The sequence below is a fragment of the Physeter macrocephalus genome, chromosome 21 (assembly GCF_002837175.3).
Source record: "Physeter macrocephalus isolate SW-GA chromosome 21, ASM283717v5, whole genome shotgun sequence".
Lineage (NCBI taxonomy): Eukaryota > Metazoa > Chordata > Mammalia > Artiodactyla > Physeteridae > Physeter > Physeter macrocephalus.
In genome coordinates, this window is record NC_041234.1 from 76,906,902 (window position 1) to 76,929,659 (window position 22,758).

At 41.8% G+C, this 22,758-nt stretch overlaps 1 protein-coding gene across 3 annotated transcripts in view; it reads right to left on the bottom strand.

The window, feature by feature from the left end:
* Positions 1-4,334: 4,334 nt before the first annotated feature.
* XKRX (XK related X-linked) overlaps positions 4,335-22,758 on the bottom strand; it is a 95,638-nt gene continuing 77,214 nt past the window's right edge. The window contains exons 1-4 of one of the 3 annotated variants that reach the window (XM_055081799.1): positions 20,305-20,324; positions 18,023-18,088; positions 13,518-13,786; positions 4,337-7,889 (exon numbers count right to left, since the gene is read on the bottom strand). In XM_055081799.1, coding sequence (XP_054937774.1) covers positions 7,144-7,889; positions 13,518-13,786; positions 18,023-18,054 — 1,047 coding nt within the window. In that variant the 5' untranslated portion in view covers positions 18,055-18,088; positions 20,305-20,324 and the 3' untranslated portion in view covers positions 4,337-7,143. Of the gene's footprint in view, positions 7,890-13,517; positions 13,787-18,022; positions 18,768-20,304; positions 20,325-22,758 lie in introns of those variants that run through there. The other 2 variants (XM_007110887.4, XM_028482184.2) reach the window with 2 other exon arrangements.

Below are 22,758 nucleotides of genomic sequence, written 5' to 3' on the forward strand. Positions count from 1 at the left end.
TACATTTGGTAGTGTATATATGTCCATGCCACTCTCTCACTTCGTCCCAGCTTACCCTTCCCCCTCCCCGTGTCCTCAAGTCCATTCTCTAGTAGGTCTGCATCTTTATTCCAGTCCTACCCCTAGGTTCTTCATGACCATTTTATATTTTTTTTAGATTCCATATATATGTGTTAGCATACGGTATTTGTTTTTCTCTTTCTTACTTGCTTCACTCTGTATGACAGACTCTAGGTCCATCCACCTCACTACAAATAACTCAATTTCATTTCTTTTTATGGCTGAGTAATATTCCATTGTATATATGTGCCACATCTTCTTTATCCATCCATCTGTTGATGGACACTTAGGTTGCTTCCATGTCCTGGCTATCGTAAATAGACCTGCAATGAACATTATAGCCATTCTGACTGGTGTGAGGTGGTATCTCACTGTAGCCTTGATTGGCATTTCTCTAATGATTACTGATGTTGAGCATTCTTTCATGTGTTTGCTGGCAATCTGTATATCTTCTTTGGAGAAATGTCTTTTTAGGTCTTCTGTCCATTGCTGGACGGGGTTGTTTGTTTTTTTGATATTGAACTGCATGAGCTGCTTGTAAATTTTGGAGATTAATCCTTTGTCAGTTGCTTCACTTGCAAATATACTCTCCCATTCTGAGGGTTGTCTTTCTGTCTTGTTTATGGTTTCCTTTGCTGTGCAAAAGCTTTTAAGTTTCATCAGGTCCCATTTGTTTGTTTTTATTTCTATTTCTCTAGGAGGTGGGTCAAGGATGATCTTGCTGTCATTTATGCCATAGAGTGTTCTGCCTATGTTTTCCTCTAAGAGTTTTATAGTGTCTGGCCTTACATTTAAGTCTTTAATCCATTTTGAGATTATTTTGTGTATGGTGTTAGGGAGAGTTCTAATTTCATTCTTTTACCTGTAGCTGTCCAGTTTTCCCAGCATCACTTATTGAAGAGGCTGCCTTTTCTCCACTGTATATTCTTGCCTCCTTTATCAAAAATAAGGTGACCATATGTGCGTGGGTTTATCTCTGGGCTTTCTACACTATTCCATTGATCTATATTTCTGTTTTTGTGCCAGTACCTTACTGTCTTGATTACTGTAGCTTTGTAGTATAGTCTGAAGTCAGGGAGCCTGATTCCTCCAGCTCCATTTTTCTTTCTCAAGATTGCTTTGGCTGTTCGGGGTATTCTGTGCCTCCACACAAATTGTGAATTTTTTTGTTCTAGTTCCGTGAAAGATGCCAGTGGTAGTTTGATAGGGATTGCATTGAATCTGTAGATTGCTTTGGTTAGTAGAGTCATTTTCACAATGTTGATTCTTCCAATCCAAGAACATGGTATATCTCTCCATCTATTTGTATCATCTTTAATTTCTTTCATCAGTGTCTTATAATTTTCTGCATACAGGTCTTTTGTCTCCTTAGGTAGGTTTATTCCTAGATATTTTATTCTATTTGTTGAAATGGTAAATGGGAGTGTTTTCTTAATTTCACTCTCAGATTTTTCATCATTAGTGTATAAGAATACCAGAGATTTCTGTGCATTAATTTTGTATCCTGCTACTTTACCAAATTCATTGATTAGCTCTAGTAGTTTCCTGGTAGCCTCCTTAGGATTCTCTATGTATAGTATCATGTCATCTGCAAACAGTGACAGCTTTACTTCTTCTTTTCCTATTTGGATTCCTTTTATTTCTTTTTCTTCTCTGATTGCTGTGGCTAGAACTTCCAAAACTATGTTGAATAAGAGTGGTGAGAGTGGGCAACCTTGTCTTGTTCCTGATCTTAGTGGAAATGGTTTCAGTTTTTCACCATTGAGGACGATATTGGCTGTGGGTTTGTCATATATGGCCTCTATTATGTTGAGGAAAGTTCCACCTATGCCTACTTTCTGGAGTGTTTTTATCATAAATGGATGTTGAATTATTTCGAAAGCTTTCTCTGCATCTATTGAGATGATCATATGGTTTTTCTCCTTCAGTTTGTTAATATGGTGTATCACATTGATTGATTTGCATATATTGAAGAATCCTTGCACTCCTGTGGTAAACCCCACTTGATCATGGTATATGATCCTTTTAATGTGCTGTTGGATTCTGTTTGCTAATATTTTGTTGAGGATTTTTGCATCTATGTTCATCAGTGATATTGGCCTGTAGTTTTCTTTCTTTGTGACATCTTTGTCTGGTTTTGGTATCAGGGTGATGGTGGCCTCGTAGAATGTGTTTGGGAGTGTTCCTCCCTCTGCTATACACTTGATAGTTTGGATTCACTTTTCTTTCAGCATCTATGTAGCACTTTGAGATATCTGTATAGGTTTTACAGGCACAACATAAGAGTTTAATAATTGTTTGATGAATTGAATTGAAAGTTAGCTGTTGTATTTATTTATTTAATACACTCATGGCTAAATTTATTTATCCTTATTACATCATCCTTCTTGCCAGCCTTCTTTTTTTTTTAATTGAAGTATAGTTGATTTACAACATTGTGTTAGCTTCAAGTGTACAGGAAAGTGATTCAGTTTCTTTTTCAGTTCTTTTTCAGTTTCTTTTCCAATATAGGTTATTATAAGATATTGATTATAGTTCCCTGTGCTATACAGTAAGACCTGTTGTTCATCTATTTTATACATAGTAGTGTGTATATGTTAATTCCATCCTCCTAATTTATCCCTCTCATTAGAATAATGCAAATTCATGTGTACAACTCAGAGGGCTTGTCCTAACAATGACACATTGGTAAGAGAGCAATATGTGTGTGTCTTGAATATTATAAAGTGCTATTCAGATGTTAGTTATTTCTATACATGGAAGTGTGTTTTCACAGGTAGTTCTCATATCTCACACAGATTGGCCTTGCTGCTTCCCAGGTTCACATGGTATATATGCTTTGTTGCCAAGGCCCATAACATACTTTCACTGTGCACCCCACAGGCTCTAAGGTCTAAAGTTTGTGACTGATGGTGCCAGTCTTTCAGGAGGAAAGGCATGATAAGATTACGGGCATATGTGTCCCCTGAAGATAGCAATTGTGTGGCTGAACCTCACTGACTCCATTTTGTCAGCTCCATCTTAGGCCCGCAGTCCTACCCCTTCCCCTCTCTGCATGACTGAGCTTTAGCCTACTCACTAGGAATGCACCCAATCCAGATAAGTTCCCTATCAACTTTTACCCTTGCCTTCATCTGATATGAAAACTAGAAGAATACAGTCTGCTGACATAGATGGGTAATAGTAATGAGACCCCTGGGGCCGGGGAGGAAAAAAGCCTGGTTCCCATAGGTGCAGCCGTGCTTCTCCCTTGGTAGCCAGATTCTATTTTTGGCTTTGGCCCCTTTAAACTCCCCCATACCCCTTTCGGGGGCACAGAGTGCAGCTGTGAATACCTCTGGATCATTGTCCACCCGATCCTGCCTGTATGTAAGTTACCCCCAATAAACTTCATAATTGTACTTTATGGAGTTGCCTGCTTCAGTTTTCGGTCTTAAAGTTCCTTCTCAGTTCAGAGGATATTACTCAGTACCCCGCCTCCCAACAGTAATAAAGCCCAATAGCAAAAGCTTCAGAGAAGGAGGATCTCCATTCTTGGATAAATATTTTGGAGGGTCCAGAGTCAACTGATTTTGTACTAAAAGATTTCTCAGAGACAGTCTCATGGATTTAGATGGAATGTTCTGGGTAGTACCCAACCCTACAGCCACCCCCCTCGCCCTATCCCAGGAAGTAGCAATCAATTCTGTAATGCTAAGGACTATGACCTTGTGAGGTGCAGGGATGAGGGGGCTAGCTGAAAGAGCACTCAAGGTTGACCTAGTCTCTCAGGACTGTGACAGCTCCCAGAGGGGCATTATTCTGTACCATCCCCATCCTCTGGCCTGCTCTGGGAGTCAGCTTCTCAGCAGGAGTAAGATAAGAGCAGTGTTGGCAAGAGAAAGTATAAGAGAAGAGCTTCAGCACTACCCTGCTGTGATGGGTTATTTCTGGAGGAAGTACTCATACAAACCTGACTGGGAATTGCTCCCTCCAGTTTTATTCCCACAACCAGGGTCTAGAAGGCATGTGTCTAAGAATATACAGGAGACAAAATCCTGAAACTAGAAAGGGAATGATTCCCTTCACCATCCTTCCCCTCCCCCCCCAACCCCACTTCCTAACTCTCCCAGTCCCCAGCCTATAAGTGCATGTGAACACATGCTTGGTTTTCATCCTAAGCTTTTTAGGACTTGACCCTTCTCTAGAGTGAACTGAGTGGTGCCCCTTGATAAGGAGTGTTTGTGAGAAAGCATGCTTGATGTGAACCCAGCCATAGCCCATAAAATATTCTTGAAACCACTAACATATTAAAATATTTTCACAAAGGACCTAAGAGAACTTAGAGGTTTACATCATGATCAAGAGTATAAGGTCTGGAGCCTGAGGGCCCAAGACTGAATCTGGCTCTGACACTCCCTGTGACCTTAGGCAGGTCACTTCACTTTTCTATGCCTTAGAATCCTCATCTGTAAAATGTGGAATAACATTACCTACCCTCATAAGAGTTGTTGTGAGGATTGAATGAAATAATGCATATAAAGGGCCATGCCAGACATATCGTAAGTGCTCATAAATATTAGCTAGTATTTAATTATCTGACAGTGCCTCATGGTTCTGTGCCCAGAGTCTTTGAGGCATCTGTGGAGCAAATGAAATTGACGACCATTAGTTTATTTAATATGTTTCCTTAATATGTTCATTTGCCCATACTTAGCCTACTGACTTTCCAATGACACGAGGATAGTTGTTGTTACAATGGCCTAGCATTTACACCCAAACTTTGTGATTCTGCACTCCTTTTCCAAGACCCATTTGCTGGCCCAATCTCTGCCTCCTCTCCCACTCCGTTAGACTTGCCCCTACAAAAGTACCCTGTGTTACTTTAAGATTTGAGGATAAAAAGAGAGTAGTCAATTAAAGAAGTGTTTGCGGGTGGAAGGGAGCACTTTCCTCTGCTCTATCCCCCGTATTCCACAATTTCTTCACCTCCTGTGTATTTATGAGATTGCTGTGGAACAGAAAGGCCATCACCTATAGGAGGTTCTGAAGGTTCATTTGTATAATGTATCACTAGTGTCTCTTCTCTGTAAGTAAGGGCAGCAGGTTTTTCAGGTGGAACTTGCTCCACACTCCTTACCCTAAACTCGCTGCATTCCTGGGATATTAAGTCACTGAGGCTGGAGAGGATACGTGGGGGAAAATATGCCTGGTCCGGCATGAGGCACATTTTTCTGCCCTGTGTGTCTCCACTCCAGCTCTAATTGGCTTGCCTTGCTCACTGTGTGTCTCTGTGTTCTCATAGCATCTGACCCTTAAATAGCTGAGTCACATGGCTTTTATGGACCAAATTATAGTTCCACACTGCTCTTGCTCTTAATGGAAGGCATATTAACCATTAGGGAGAAATTCTTGCTTGAATTCCAAAGAGGCAGTGTGTTCTTCTGGAGGTTTGGTAGATTATTTCTTTCAAATTCACCTTGAACAGTCAGAGGACAGGGGTGTGTGATTTTTATGACAACAACCTACATCTCCATCATGAAAGATGAGGATGAGGAATGCGGGAGTTAGGTTGAAAAAGGAAATCTCCACTGCTCCAAAGCAAGTCACTTCACTCTCCCACAAATTAAGTATGCAATCCTTTTAGCCCCAAACAGTGGTTGAAGATGGGAAAACCACACTAGACATATCAGCAAATAGGACAATTCTGGCTCATAGCCCTGCTACTTAGAAGAGGGAGCTCTTCCAATATAATGTCCTGACTCTGTATAAGAGGAGGGGAAATGGCTAAAGATAAATTCTTAACATGACCCCAAGAGTAAAACTGGATGAGAATGAAAAGCCTCAGGTTAGATTGTTCACAGTTCTTCACAGCACTGTGGTGGGCACAATCTCATCAAAATACCCAACTCATATAAGATATAAACATTAAGATACATAAGGAAAGGAGAACTGCATTCATCCACTGGGGGTGTGGGAGTGAGCAGATTGTTGATAAGCATATGCTCCTTTATTAGAAAATAAAATCCTGTGGGCAGAAAGCAGTACCGATGATGATTTAACGTGATCTCGTTTCCCTCCTCTGCCTTCACTCTACCTTGGATTGTTAGCCACTCTCCCAACCCCAAACAACATAAAGGCAATGTCCTAGCTATTACTACCTCTCTCTCCCCTAAAAACCAAATCAACAAAATACTCAGGATAGTAGGAAACACAAAGCAATCTTCATTTCTTCCACACATTAGAAACATGTTCAGTTACAGTTCAGCTTCTCTGAGATCTACATCAATGTTGGTCAAAGCGCACAGAAAAGCCAGGTTGGAGGGAATCCCTGATAAGGAGGCATGAAGTGAGAGCTTTGATTCAATCACTCCACTCAGCACAGTGGAGGCCCATGCAGGTCCCTGAGATAGTCATTCTGCTTTATGCCTTGAAGGAAACCCACTCTGTACTCCCTCCTCAGAGTGTGCCTTTGAAGGGCCACTGAAAAGAAAGATCCTTGATGAATGATCACTAGTGAAATCCTAATGGAGAGCTAACTCATTTAAGAAGCAGCTCTTTTAATAGTGGGGGTTTTCCTCTTAATCAGTGTTTCTCACTGGAATTAAAAGACCCCAGCCACATTCAGAGTTACAGGTTTCACATAAGTCAGACTGTTTCCTTGGGAGGTACCCATAGCTGATAAGCAGGCACATCCTCTGATCAATCAGGATATATTCTGGTGAGATTCTGGGCCATTCAGTTCAGCCCACAGAAACCTCAGTAATGCTCAAGCGAATGAGCAGAGCTTAAAGGTCACAGAGAGCCTTAGGTGCATGGAGGTAAGTTATCTCATAGGGCAGCCAGACAGCTGACCTGGGTGGGAGGAATGTGAATGATATCTCTGACCCTCCCAGGTACACAGTGGTTACCTTGGTGTCCAAACATAGCAGTCAATCTTAAGGAAATAAAATCTATTTGGGGGCTGCTCTTTCTTCTCATAGGCTTACAGAAAACTCAAAACAATGTCCTGGCGGATACTCACCCATGAGCCTCATCGTCTCCTTCAATTTAACAGTTGCTCTTGGCAACCCCAACCCATCCCAAAATACCCAAAAGACAGAATCAGACAATGCTTTGCCTTGTTTCAGCATCAACGGATGGCTCTGAGTTCTCAACTCTGTCCCGAGGGTGCTGGTAGCAGCAGACACAGTGGAGATAGTCCACTACATTGTGGGTGAAGAGTGAGCGCAACGGGTGCAAGTACTGGAAGAAAAGGAGCATGAAGCCAATGGAAATCAGATAAGCAATAATGAGCTGCAAGGCAATCAAGGAATGACAGTAATTCAGTAACACTTTCACTCCAAAGAACTTAAACACCAAGACCATGATCACATTCTCTAACAATCTCACACTATAGTGCAGGCCCATGTGTCCCCAGTTCTGACCTTTCTCAACAAGGTCGCTGTCTGCTAACTTCAACTGCAAAGCTGACCAGCAAGAGAAGTTGATGCCAGCATAGAGGATGGTCACAGAAATCAACACCACTAAGGTGCCAAGCCGGCTGAAATTTTTCTCAATGTTATTGGGTATATGGGCACCACTCCTCCAGAACTTAACCCAAGGCTCAAAGAGGATGATCAGGAAGTTCAGCAATAAGAAGGGCACAGCCTTCAATTTCAAGGTGGCTGAAAAGAGCACGAGAATCATGAGGCGGGAGGTGATCTCCAATGTCCGCCAAATCGTGATGCACAGGACTTCTAGTGGCCCAAGGCGAATCTTGTAGTCATCGTACTTGATCTGGATAGCCAACATATTGCAGAGGGTGGCCCCATAGGTGACAGATATCAGGGAAAAGACTATTAGCACAGCTGTAAGAACAAAAAGAAAGAGAAGAAAATAGATAATCAGTCCATGTTGGTGAAGCTTGTACTCTGACCCAGAGGTCCAGAGAGATGATAGGTGAGACTCCAGGGCCCAAGTTAAGAGCAAACCTACGAATGAACAGAGCTATGTAAACAAACAGCATACACAGAAAGAAAATGGAAATAAACTAAATTTTTTTGCATGACAGGGATTGGGGCAGGTTTTAATTTTTCCTACATTTCTCTAGTTTCTAAATTTCCCATGAAATAAGAAATGAACATATACTGGCAATATTTTAATAATCATATAAACATACAAAATAAATGAAAAATACAGTGGGCCTCAGAACCATCATTGAGAGGTCACTAGCCTTGAGAGGTCACTAACACAAGAAGAGTACATATAAAGGGATGGGCAGCGTCTACCTGATGAAACAAGCTTCTGAGAAAACAGTGCTGGAGGCAGAGAGAACTTGATCTGAAAAAAATCCAGCCTTAGGAGACTCGGAGAGAATGCCTTTGGTTATAGAAGTCCCTGCTTTGATGAACATCTTCTTCAAGGAACTAATCTTGTTTGTGTATGCTTCTAGAACATAAAATATATACTGGAAGTTCCATGAGGGCAGAAGGGACCACGTCTATTTTGTTCACTGCTGTCTCACCAGAGCCTAGCACACTGCCTGGAGCATAGTAGGTGCTCAACAAATGTTTGTGGAATTAATGAAGAATTGAGTTTAGAGAGGCACCATAACATACCTACGATTAGAAGTGCTTGGTTCAGCAGTGTGAGAGCTTGTGTGACTCACTGAATATCCATGTGTCTCGGTCCCCTAGGTCACTGAGATACTCTAGAGTTGCTTGTATTACTCATCAGCAATACCAATTTCCCAATGCTTTGGTATACTTTAGGAATCCCCAAACTTCTGGCAGAGCGGTTTAAAAATTTAAAAATCCCATTTCCTAGCCCATAACATCCATACCACTGTGCGTTAGAGTAGGGACCCTGAAGGATCAGGATGCCCTCTAATCCTGCTATCCTAAGTCTCAACTGTAGGTCACACAGTGGCTCTTTCCTTTTCTTTCTTTCTTTATATCAGAGGATACCAATCACTAAGAAAAATCTAGTGCTCTCAAGGAGAGTGAGACGCCGGAGTGTACTCATCCGAAAGAAAAGCTGGAGCTTTCTGTTCCCATAAAAACACTGGATCCAGGGAACTAGAGCCATTGAAATGTCAATTTAATCTGCAAGAAAAGTAAAGAACTTCCAATAGAAACCCAAAAAGAAGCACAGCGTTGTTTCCGAGATCTTTTCCAGCTCTAAGTAGAGGGTTGCAGTCTCAAAGACTGGAAGACTCTCTTAAAGTGTCTACTCTTACCTTTATTTTTATTATTTATTATTTTTTTCCAGCTTTAGTGAGATATAATCAACATATAACATTGTATTAGTTTAAGGTGTACAGCATAATGATTTGATATACTCTTAGCTTTATAAACCACTCTCAGTCCCATCCTCAAGAGCTGATGCTCCTTGTGGAGTTTGGAACATCAGGGCGTATGTACAGCCAGCCAAGTGTGGTGATGCTTTCCCTTAAATTGAGAACTCATTTATTGATAGTAGTGTAATAAAAAGCAGAAAGCCTGATGCTTCCAATAAATGTAAAAACACCTTCCATCTGTCTCCCTACAAAAAGACACATGCCATAAGAGGTCATAATGCTGCTAGTGAAATTTGCTCATCTAAGCTGATCCAGATGGCCTCCCAGAGAAAAAGGAATAAGAAAAGGGGTAGCAAAGAGAAGACAGGAGAGTGGGTGAAAATGAGGAAAACTAAAACCAAAATGTAGTTCACAAAACCTTAAAAGAGAGGGTGTTGTCAGAAAGTTTTTAATAGGAGAAATCACTGAAGAATTGAAAACAAGGCCTTGTAGAAAGCTTCCCTTACATCCTTTGTAGAGTGACCTATAGTTAGAAACACGGATCCTAAAGGCAGATGTCCTGCATTCCAATCCTCTTTGCCATCTATTACTTATGGAACCTTGTGGGGGAATTTGCTTAACCTCTCGGTGCCTCTGTTTTCTCATTTGTAAGACGTGGATAATAACAAGTATCTCATAGTGTTGTTGTGAAGATTTAAATGAAATAATTAGAGAAATGCCTGGAACATAGTAAATGCTATCTGTTAGCTCCTATTATCATCATCATCATCATCATCATCACCATTCTCTATTTCCAAAAGTGCAGGAGATGCATTTACTTTGCTTAGGTGCTACCCTGACACTTAGGAAATCAGGTGACTTCAAAACTGATAGAACACCTAGACATAAGCCTTACAAAAATGTGAAAAACCTATAATAAGAAAATGATACAATTTTACTGAAGTATACTTTAAAATATTTAATGACATATACTTCGGTAAACTTGTATATAGTTGGCCCTCTGCATCCACAGATTCAACCAAAACCATGGACAGAAAATACTCGGGAAAAAATTCCAGTTAAGTTCCAAAAAGCAAAACTTGAATTTGCCATGTACTGGCAACTATTTACTTAGCATTTACATCATATTCATAACTATTTATGTAGCATGTACATTGTATTAGGTATTATAAAGTAACCTAGAGATGATGTAAACTATACGGGAGGATGTACACAGGTTATACACAAATACTACACCATTTTATATAAGGGATTTGAGAATCTACGGATTTTGGTATCCGCAAGGGGTCCTGGAAACAATCCCCTGCAGATACCCGGGGTCAACTACAGTTTTCTTGCTACAGGTCTTACATATTTATGGCAAAGAGTGTAGTGATGCTGCACAGATGTATATTTATCTCCAAACCCATCAAGTTGTACACATTAAATAGGCAGAGGTTTTTGTTTGTCAATTGTACCTCGATGAAGTGATTTTTAAATATTTAACGAAATGGAGAGTTAAATTATCTTCTAATATGAAATTGACTGATCCTGTAAAGATGTAAACTCCCTCCAAAATAACCTAAATAACTGAATGCAATCCCAATCACAGTCTCAATAAAATGTTTTTTCTTTTGTTGTTATTGTTTTCCTTTGTTTTGTTTTCTGGTGGGGGAATTGACAAATTGATGGTGAAAATTCATTCTGTTTGGAAGATCAGGCTAAATTGCTCAACTGGATATGAGCTGTGAAAGGCCTTTGAAAGGCACAAGACCTAAAAGCAATAAAGAATTTGAATACATAAAAATTTAATACTTCAAAATGCCAGAAAATACTACAAGTATATTGTCTCTTACATACAGTGTGTTGCACATCTGTTACATGTATGCCATGTATATGCACATTTAAAATGTGTGTATGTGCACACATACAGAACATTATACAAATGTATACATACACACTTATCCACCGCAGAGAAAGGATTAATAGCCAGAATAAGTAAATCGATCCTCCAAATTCATAAGGAAAAGATAAACAACCCACTAGAAAAAGTAACATATAAATAAGATATTTAAAGAACAGAATGACCAAACATGAAATGATGCTCAGCTTCACTCATAAAGAAAGTAAATTATTAAAACAGTTATTTTATAATTATATAACTATTTAGTTTAAGATATAAAGAAACAGGCATCTTCATACACTGCTGGTGGGAATACAAATTCATGCAACCTTTTGGCAGTACTGCTAAAATTCTAAATATGCATATCTTTTCTCCCAGCAATTCTACTGCTAAGAAGTTATTCTACAAAGTCTCATTCCAGTACACAGATGCTTATAAAGATGTTCACAGGAGCATAGTCTGTAATCAGGTAAAAACTTTTTTGCATGGATGGAAAAATTGTAAACAAACTTTAATCCTACCAACAGAAGATTAGGGAAATACGAAAGAATGGTCCAATTCATATAAAGGAAATATATAGTATATTTATCATTATTATTATTATATATATAAATAACTGTTGAAGAAATATTGGCATACTTTTGAAAAGAACATGCTGCTGAATAGAATGTTTAATTTGCCTTTTTTGGCAAATATATATATGTTGTATGTATGTTTATATTTACATAATAAAAAGAAGTCTGCACTACTGTGTATAAAATAGATAACTAATGAGAACCTGCTGTATAGCACAGGAGAGAAAGAAAGAAAGAGAGAGAGGGAGAGAGAGAGAAAGAAAGAAAGAAAGAGAAAGGGAGAGGGAGGGAGGGAGGGAGGAAGGAAAGAGTCTGGAAGGATATACACTAAATGGTAAACAGATTACCTTTGGGAAATGAGATTACATCTCGTATTTTATATATATTCTGTACAGTTTTGAGTCTTTACCATAACAATGTCTGATTTTATAATTAAAAAAATAAGGACCAAAAATAGTAATACATGATCATGGTAAAAAGAAATCCAAACCATATAAAAGGGTATAAAGTAAAAGCTAATAAAAGTCAGCTGACTTCTCATTTTCACTCGCTAGAGGTAAATGGTTCCTTGCATATCTTTCTAGAAATAGTCTGTGCATATACAATTACCTGCAGGCCAGCCGGTGTATGCATGTATTACTTTTATAATGCATACATATTTTAATTAGATGATTTAATTACCCTCAAAATTCTCAGTAGGAAGTGCATCATCATTTCCAGATTTTTCTCCCCATACTACTGTCAATTCTAGGTATGTAAAAAGCTTCAAGACCAGTAGAACTTCACGAACAATTCTTAGTAGAGAAAAAAAGAGGGCACATTTCCTCCTTTATTTGAAACATAGGGCTTTGCCAAGCAGGGTCAGCACCTAATAATAAGGAAATGGTCCAAAGCTGTACCCACAGCTGTACCAGCTCCAGCCCAAGCTAGAGGCTTACTCATCTCGGGATCCCTCTTTTACAAGTGGGAAATTAAGACAGTGACCTCTTTGGTAACTTCCTCTAAAGATTACAGAGAAGGTCAGAACGAGGACCAGGCCTGACTCACATCAGTATTCATTCCACATCCCTTTTTCTTTCTCCCCACTGGAGTTGGAAGGAGTGATTAAATCAGTGGTTCCCAAAAGTGGCTGATCAGAATCAACTGGGGTACGTTAAATAATGCAGATTCTTGGCCTCCCCACACTCAGATTGATTCAGGTCTGAGTATGGGATGTAAGTTTTAAAGGAAGCTTTCATCCAGTAATTATGTTTTCTCATGATCTGTAATATTTGGGAACCTCTTACTTAAAGGCAGCCATCCCTAAACCAACCAACCAACCAACCAACCAACCAACCAAACACACTCAGTACAATTTAAACACTGTGGGTAGGGAAAATGTCCTACTGGCTGCTGGTATTACTCGCTTCTTCTGGGTCCAGAGAGGGTTTATCTGTGGCATTTTTAGTCTAAATACCTTACCCCAGTTTCAGAAATCTGGTAGGCCTGAGATATCTGGCTCCCCAAGTTGACTCTCTGTGCTGTCCAATAGAACTAGTTCTATAATACCAATAGAGTAATCACTAGGCACACATAGCTACTGAGCACTTGAAATGTGGCTAGTATGACTGAGGAAATAAATTTTTAATTTTAATTTAAATAGCCACATGAAGCTGGTGGCCAGTATATTGGGACAGCTCAGGTCTTGATTTCTAAGACCCTTGATTTCAGTGGAGCCCTCCCCTCTCCTGACCCCACTCACCTCTACCCAGGGGGACCTCTGCAGAGATCAGGGTCACATAGAGCTGACAGGTCAGCTGGGGCACTGAGCCCAGGAAGGCTTGGATCTGTGACATACGTTTGTAGGCACTGCGGTGCATAGCCAGAGTCCGGATGGAGTGGCCCACCTCCCATTCTATCAGCACCTCCTCGCCATTTATTAGCATCTTCTTTCGGGTGAGGCTGACGTAGGGCTCCTCCTGCCCTCCTTTCTTCCACAGTGTGAGGTACTTAATCATGGCTTCCAAACATCTGCAGAAGTAAAGCATCATGAGTACTTAACTAAAGCAGTCCTAGGAAGGAAAGTTGTAGTGAGGGGGGAAAAATAACTCAGGAGGGCTGTGCTACTTTTTGCCATTCCTTCTCTCCTGTTCTACTCATTTCTCATGAGGCAAGGAGTTGGTCATGCCTTCCACGTGTCACTTCAGTCTAAATCCTTTGTGTTGGGTTGGCAATCGACCAACCTAAGAACACCAATTCAGAAGTGTTTGAGGACTTAAGAATAAGCCTGTGACAGAAAAATGGCTTGAACACAAAGACATTAAAAATGTGTTGAGAGAAAATGATGAAGGTTCCAAAAGGCTCTGGTTTTCATAACACCTCAGGTTCCTGAGGTAAAGCATTCCTTATTCAAAGCTTTCAGCTCCATAATCAGAGGTTTTGAGCTCTGCTTTTTCAAAACAAAGCCCACAACTGTAACCGTCTCAGCCAAAAAGTCTTGGAGGGGATCTAGAACAACCTCTCAAATACACAGGAAAGCCATTTAGCAACGAAGGTACTTAAAAGGCTTGACAACTCAGAACCAAATGTACTATATACCTAGGGAATCTCAAAAGATCTCTTTAAAGGTTTTTCTGGGTGCCTCTTGACCTGTTTGGGAACAATAGCCTTTTAAACTTCATTCTTTCTCTACAAAGAGTAAAACATCCTTATGAGATCCTATCATCCTTGAAATAATATTAAGACCACATTTCCTGCTGTACCCGTCCCATATCCCCCATATAAATCAGAAGTCTTTAGCAGTTCTGATGTGGTGAAAAGAGAAGCAACTTGAACATCTTGTTTTGGAACACCTGAGTTACCACTTCCCACACTCACACTGAAATAAATGGAAACTGTGAACTATTTCTTCTAAGTAAGAACAGTTGTGTCAAAAATTAAGCAGTCTTTCCTGATAGGCTGAGGGCACGGGTTGCATTTATCTTACCCACTGCCCTTATCACATAGTGGGCATTTGATAAGTATCTGCTGAGTAAATGAAAGAGTTAGAAGGAAAAAAGAATACAGGGTGAAGAGTGATGGAAGGAGAAGATAATAATTAATAATGGCAATGTAATTTAACAACAACAACAAAAAAAACAGACCAAAGACGAGCTCAAATTTATATGCTCTCTAGGCCTTTGGCTCCCAATAGAAAAGCTTGGAACAGTGCTGGCTGCCATTCTCCACAGGATCCCTTTTTTTTAAAAAAATTATTTTATATTGGACTATAGTTGATTTACAATGTTGTGTTAGCTTCAGGTGTACAGCAAAGTGATTCAGTTATACATATACATATATCTATTCTTTTTCAAATTCTTTTCCCATTTAGGTAATTACAGAATATTGAGCAGAGTTATCTGTGCTATACAGTAGGTCCTTGCTGGTTATCTATTTTAAACATAGTAGTGTGTATATGTCAATCCCAAACTCCCAATTTATCCCTCCCCTCACCACCTTTCCCCTTTGGTAACCATAAGTTTGTTTTCTAAGTCTGTGAGTCTGTTTTGTAAATAAGTTCATCTGTATCATTCTTTCACAGGATCCCTTTGAGATTGGTGCATGTGTACCAGCCAAAAGCATGTAGTTTGAAACATCCATGTTGTAGGGAAAACTCTAAAATCCAGGAGAGAAAAAGATGGAAGGAGAGAACAGAAAAGGAAAAAAAGCAACTTTCTCTTCTTATTCAGGAAAAATGCATAAGTGCATTTCCAACAAGAGAGTTTAGATTTTAACCCAAGCCCATCAATACTATCGCTGAATAAAACATTGGGGGAGGGGGTGGCATGAAGAATTCTGTTTATGCTTCTATTCTTAAGGCCATTTACTGGTTTAAGTGTGTTTGCCTTGCTTATAAGTGGCAGCAAATGAAAGTACATTTTCATTTTCAGAAGTATCTTTGCATTTCATATAAGGGAGCCAGGACCTCCAAACACCTTCATGTGCCTAATAGCATTCATCAAGTTCCTGCCTACCTAAAAAGTAATTTGCCTTGAAAATAAGCATTATCAAGGATATGATTTATGAGCTTTTAATTATTTTTTCCCTGCTGTGGGGTAGCTGACTGAGATTATAAATGCTTTCCAATCATTTCTAGTGGGAGCTAAATGACAAAAATGAAACATAGTACTCAACACTCCATATGGACGGTCCAAATCAAAGATGGCTTGGGAGGCCACAAAGCAAAGAGAGAAGTCGAAACAGGGACCTGGGGCAGAACTTATTGAAATTTGCATCTTAAGAGTGATTGATCCGTTAACTCAATATATTGCATTTGAAAAGAGCAAGAAGAATGGTTTCCTTGCTCCTCTAATGACATCTCTAAATGACATCTTGGTTCCAAGTTCGAGATGAGGTCTTCCTTTCACAATTTAACTTCAAAGATTTAGAACTGGAAAGGCCCTTTAGATTACCTAGTCCAGAGGTTGCATAGGCCAGCTGAGTCACATCTGATGAACAGCTGTGGCGTGTTTGGCCCAGACAGTGCTTTTATTTAATTACCAAAATCAGTTGTCAACATGTTCAATCATTCTATTTCACATAAAATCCTGTCTTGGGAGCTTGTCCTGAAAAGTTGGGGCCTTGGCGATACTGGGTCTGAACTCCAAAAGGGAAACAATGGGCTGGAGCTTTAGAGAGGCTGGCCTCCTTTAGGCAGCTCTTGCGGACTCCAGATTGCTACAGTACTCACTAACACTCCATCATTCCTCTAACACCGAGACTTCATTTTTACTTATCATCACACATGAAACTACTGTTTTTTCTCATCCTTGGCTTGCTTCACTCATTTATGATACCTGCCTGGCCCCTGTAAGTGTTTGAGTTTGAGACCCATGATCTGGCCCAACCCATTTATTTTACAGATGAAGGAACTGAGGTTCAAGGCATCTTCAGGGATTTCACCAAGGTCATGTAACTAGTCAACGACAGAGGGAAAACTAGATTCCAGGTCTCCTGAATTCTAGGCCACTGTTTCTGTTGATGTCTCATATTTTCGCGGATGGAGCGTAATCAATTCCTCCCCATTTAAACATATTGATAAAAATTTTTTTAAAGGGGGCACTTCCATCCTTAGTTTCAGACTGCGTTTATTTCCAAGGATGAAATATCTTCCCATTGCAATTACAACATCAACACTCTGACCCATATTCCTCAGCTGACTGCAAGTTTCTTCCTCTCTTGCAATCAAGATAACCTTGGTCCATTCTTTCCTACTGACCTCAGAAGTTTTGCAACATCTCTCTACCTTGAAAATCACATAGCATCCAGATGAGACTTCGGACACAGATGCCTGTATCCCTAGGATAAGGCACATTCTTTCTTTTTTTTTTTCAACATCTTTATTGGAGTATAGTTGCTTTACAATGGTGTGTTAGTTTCTGCTTTATAACAAAGTGAATCAGCTATACATATACATATATCCCCATATCTCCTCCCTCTTGCGTCTCCCTCCCACCCTCCCTATCCCACCCCTCTAGGTGGTCACAAAGCACCCAGCTGATCTCCCTGAAGGCACGTTCTTGTCCCTTCAAAGCAATCAGAATGGAAAGACTCAATACTATTACATTGTGCTACAGCATCCAGATGGAGAGACAGGCTATTTTCCTTTGCCCCCTTCTAACCGTGTACCTTTATTGAAGAAAGATACAGAGATAAATAGGAGACCAATAAGCTGACAGAAAAAAATAAACTACAATGGGTTTGGGTACCAGATGAGCACAAATGGCTTAAAATACTTTCCAGATGTCAAATAACTCCAGAAAATTTGAAAATATCAGTAGCAGCAGCCCAAGCAACTCAGGGTAAAGAAACTGAATGTGAGATGGGATGGAGAGGGTAAGGAACTTCCATCCAATTTAAAGAGCATCTAAAAGGCAGTCAAAATAACACACTCTGAAGCTACAGCCTGTGTTTACAAGGTGACCACATCAATTGGTCTCATACCAATTTTCACAACCCGAATCCAGATAGCAAACATTGTCAAATGAAGTCTTATTAATGGCACCATACATGGTTTCGGAACACAGGTACATGCCATATGTTCATTGTGGTGGCACTTAAGACTGCAGATAAGACTTTTTGGATGGTAGGCAGGGAAACCAAGAGTGGGAGGGAATGGGAGAATCGATTTGATTCGAGGCACAGTAACAGTCTTAAAAATATTAAATTCATCTTTCTCTGCACAGTTAGGGGGTAGGGGAGGAGGGTAAAGATTTAAAAGTTTCTCACCTGATAACAGGTCCCAAGAGGATTAGATGCATAAACAATGATAGTGGCTTGTCTTTGGCCAGATCTCTGTGGACAAAAATGAGGGTCAACTGGACCATAATGGATGAAAACATAAAGAAGGAAAAGGTGTATGTCATCCAGTAGGTTTCACTATTCTTCCGATAGATTCTAACCATGTACAAGGCAGATGCTGCCTCCCCACAGTACAAAAACGTGGAGAATAGGATGCCAAATGGAAAGGTAAATCGGGGACTGGTCCCACGGATGACATCTTTCTCCAGAGAGGATATTGGCTCCACGTTTGGCTCCTCAGGAATTTCAAAAACTCGGTCCATTGTCGAGGTTCTGAGTGTTGTGGTCTGGTCTTCAGAGCACTCCCATCCCCACCTCCCAAGAGAACCCTGTAGCCACTGCAGTGCAAGTATTGGTGAGGAGAGCTGTCAAGTCCAATTCCAGAACGGAGATCTACTAGCTAGAGCAGGAGACCGCTCTCTTTTCGTCTCAAATTAGACTTGTTGGAGTATGGGATGAAGAGCCCAGGAGTACCACTTTGAAACTAGACTCTTGATTGGCCCAGGATTCCAATCGTCAACTACGTGCTGTGGAAGTTGGACAAGGCAAAAGCAAGCATCTTAGCGCCCAGTCCGGAGTCCAATTCCAGGCGCGTCAAGAGCCATGGGAACAGCCGTTTCCATGGCGGCTCCGCCTTTCGCAGCCCCCCAGGCAGGGTGGGTAGCCACCTCTCTCGGGGGAACCGACACTCAGCAGCTCCTCTTGAGGAGCCCTGACCAGTGTGCTCTCTCAAATCAGCCGAGAACTGAACCAGGGCAGAAGAGGGGGCGCAGCCTGAGCGTCCCTTCGGGGATCCAGTTCACTGCCCAGGTACCCTAGCTAATGCTAGGCTGCCGCTATTAGCTCGCCTGCTCGCCGGCGGTCTCTCCGCACCCGTGCTTAGTCAAGCGTTCTCACTGCGGCTCCTCCAATTCCCCAAGCTCCGCCCCCAAGGCAGCCAGGCTAGGGGCAGGAGCAAAGCCACAACCCCGGCCCCGAGCGCAGTCACCGGGGAGAGAAGCAGAGCGCGCGCCCGCTACAGGATCAAGAGAAAGCTGGAAGGGCTTCTTTTCCACAGAGAAACTTTGCTAGCGAAAAACACGACGTGCGGGGGCGCCAACCCGGCCCGACGCATGTCGGCAAACTCTTGGGCGCCGTCTGCTGCCGGGGTCCTGCCTGGCTCGCAGTTCCAGCTGTGAGAGGTCGGTGGCTTCAGGAACGAAGGCACCGATGGCGGGGCTGCACGAAATGGGAGAGACAGCTGGGGCCAAACAAAACCAGCCTGCGAGTTCCAGGGCGGGCAGATGAAGGATGCTCGGTGCATAGAGGCGCGACAAAAAGGGGCTTGGGCCAACCTTCAGAAGCACTTCTCATCACGACCCCTGGACCCTGGAGGGAGCCACAGCTTTCCTCTTCGCCAACAGCAGCAGACCCCCAGTTCTACCCTGCCCTCCCTAACTAGCTCGCTCCCACACTCGCTCAAGCCGGGCGGTTAAGCAGGAGTGTCTCTCTCGGCCTCAGGGTTGAATTTCCCTAGGTCCTATTGCCCTACAGATTTTATCACGGTGGGGCTGGGGAGAGACCTGGGGGGCAATTGGGCCGTAGAGTTTCCTTTCCAAGCGAGACTGTATGTAGCAGAAGGAAGAGAAAGAGGGAATGTCAAAGAAAGACTCAAGGTCAGCCCACAGACCCATATTATATGCCTTGATTTCTCCACTTGCAAAATGTGGCCAGGATGGGAAGTTTAGAATGAACTTTCAGGTCTTTGGCTGTAAGGTCTGAAGAGGTGCCAAATTCTAAATAAACTGGAGAGGAGCCAGGAGAGCTGTTAGTAAAAACTGAGAGGGGTGTCTTAAAGAGCTCTGAAAATTGCCTAGATTCTTAAAAGCAATCTTCCCCCACCTCGCTGAGCTTTTGTTTTTGTGCCTTCATTTGCACAATTCTAAACCCCAGGGGAAAAGTGAAAACATCTGCCTCCTGGTAATAATATAAATGTAGTCAAGCCTGCACCAATCTCCTTTTGCTGCAGGAAGTCAGTAAAAAGGATCTATGTGAGGAGTGGCCAAGTAGCAGCCACCAAAATGATGGCTTCAAGGAAGGTTTAGTCTTGCTGTTGTATTGGTTTTTAAGATTCCTGCAATTGCTGTCTCCTTTCCCCAGGGCTGATTCAAGAACAGATCAGCTTCAAAAGGTTGTTGCTTTTGAAGCAGATGTCCCATCTTGGTCTGTACCTGTGTTAGCAGCTGGGTTAGGAGGCTGACCCTTCCTCCTTTCTGTTTCACAAGGCGGGGCAATGCTATCTGAGAACACTTCATACATAGTGTTGATGGCTTGGGCCTTTCCAAAAGGCACAAAGTTCTCTGCCAACAGTATACGGTGCAGAACTTCTTGTAGGCTTCTTCAGGACCTATTCCCAAGATGGATCACAAGTAGGGTGAGAAACTCATCTGTTTGCTGAGTTGGGATGAGTTGGCCACCCTGACATGGGAGACTGAAGCTAAGAAGACCGTAGAATCTCCACGTTTTTCTTTTAGCCTCTCCTTCTTCCTTGTGCCCTTGTCATTCCCCAAATACACAAATCTACACTGCCTTCCTACTTTGTTCCAATATGACTCCTTCTGTCTGACATTTAAGGCTCTATAATCATGACTATTTTCCTCTCCAACTTCATTGCCCACGCTACCCTGCCACACCCTTTGCTCCAGTCCAGCAGGTTTTCTCACTTAATCACACTTGCCTTGCCCTCTCAGTGCCTTGTTGAGGCCATTTACAACCCCCTTCACTCTTTTCTCCATTAGCCCAAAGCCTAATCTTCTTTCAAAGGTCAGTTCAAGTATTACCTCCTCCAGGAAGCCTTCCCTCACCTCCCCAGCTCTCACTTTTCCCTCTGTCTTTGTGCTACTGGCATGTACTCTCTTGCTCTAGTCCTTCAACTCTTTCTGTTTGCCCTGCCTCCTAAACAGAAGTGTAGACTCAGGGAGGGATACTTAATTAATGTTTATTGTGGTTCTTGTTGATGATAGTGATTAACAAATAGTGATGATGATGAAGCTTTCTCCCCTGTGTTTCCTCCAGGAAAACATACAAGACTCAGGCACACTCATCTCTAAAAGCTGTAGCCACTGTAGTTGGAGCATAAAGTCCTGTGGGGCACCTACTGCCTCAGTCAGCCATTCAGCTCACAGAGGATGTCAGCCCACATGATCTCTCCCTTCTCAGAGCTCCTACAGCACTTTTTTGGGTCAATCCCACAGTTTAGCACCAAATTACAAATTATTTCAAGTATATTAATCTTTATTTCACCACTAAATTACCATAAGCTCCTTGAAGGCAGAGACCCTACTGTTACATTTTATTTGGATTCCCCTAAGGTTGGTATATACGCGTAAATCTCCTGCCATTTGATCCCCCTCACCCACTAGCTTCTCTGTTTTCAGCCCTAGGACTCTCTGACGCTTTAGGTCACTAAATCCTCCGGTCTCTTATTTCCTTGTTCCTTTTGCCCTGCTGGGAGAAACTGACTGAGAATTTGCCCTGTTTCTGTCCAACTCTCCTTCCTCTTTTAGACAATCTCTAGACTCCAGCCCTTTACTCTTCTTAAGACTACAGACCTAGAAATGTTGATACTCATGAGACTGCTGAGGACCTGGGAACCCCTTCCCCATTAAGAGCACTGTTCTCCCAAGGACTGATCATCTGAGGTGATAACCCCGTGCTTCCCCTTGAATGCTAGGCCGTGTTCAGGGGTTTGGTTCTGCAAGAAAGGGAGACCCAAGATTTAACTCCCCACTCCCCCTACCTCCAGTCCCCGACTCAGCAGGAACAGAGAACGGGTCTAAAAGCAGTTTGATCGAAAAGCTCTTGGCATATTTATCAGCTTTCAGAACCCCTCTGAACCACATAAGGTTCGGAGATAGGTTTGAGCTTACAAAGCCCCTGCAGCCAGAGCTGATTCATAAGAGGTAGCTGGCATCCACGAGGGAAGAGGAGAGGAAGGAGAGAGATGTGCTACAAGTGGTTGACAGTCAAGTCACAGAACACTATCTGGTGAGAGGTGATGGACAAGGCCTGGAGAATCAGTAGTTAGGATGGAAGAATGGCTTCCGTCTGTAGAATGCTCGGTTTGGACTGTTAGAATCCTTAAAAGATATGTAATGCAAGGCCCAGGTATCCTCTGGGCCTTCTCTTTTTGCTCTAAGCTCCCTGAGGACAAAGACTTTTGATTATCCTTTTCCAAGCCACTCCCTCACCATCAATTTTCCAAAGTGGCTGCACAATTTTACATTTCTATCAGCACTGTTTCTCCACATCCTCAACAGCACTTATCTTTTTTCATTATAACCATCCTAGTGGTTTTTGATTTGCATTTCCCTGATGGCTAAATTGATTGATTGATTGATTGATTGTGTGTGTGTGTGTGTGTGTGTGTGTGTGTGTGTGTGTGTACAAGGTCGTGTGAACACTAGCTGGCCACACTCATTCAGTTATTTCAATAAACATTTATTTGTAATAGCAGTAAGACAAAGATCTCTGCTCTCAAGGGGTTCACAGAATGTAATGGTATAATAGACATTTGTCCTTTTAGGGGTGTCGCTGTACAGCATTTGAACCCCTTTATCTGGGGGAGAGGACACAGGACTCTTGCTAAGAAGCAGGGCCCCCTTGTAGTTGGGGCACAGGCATGT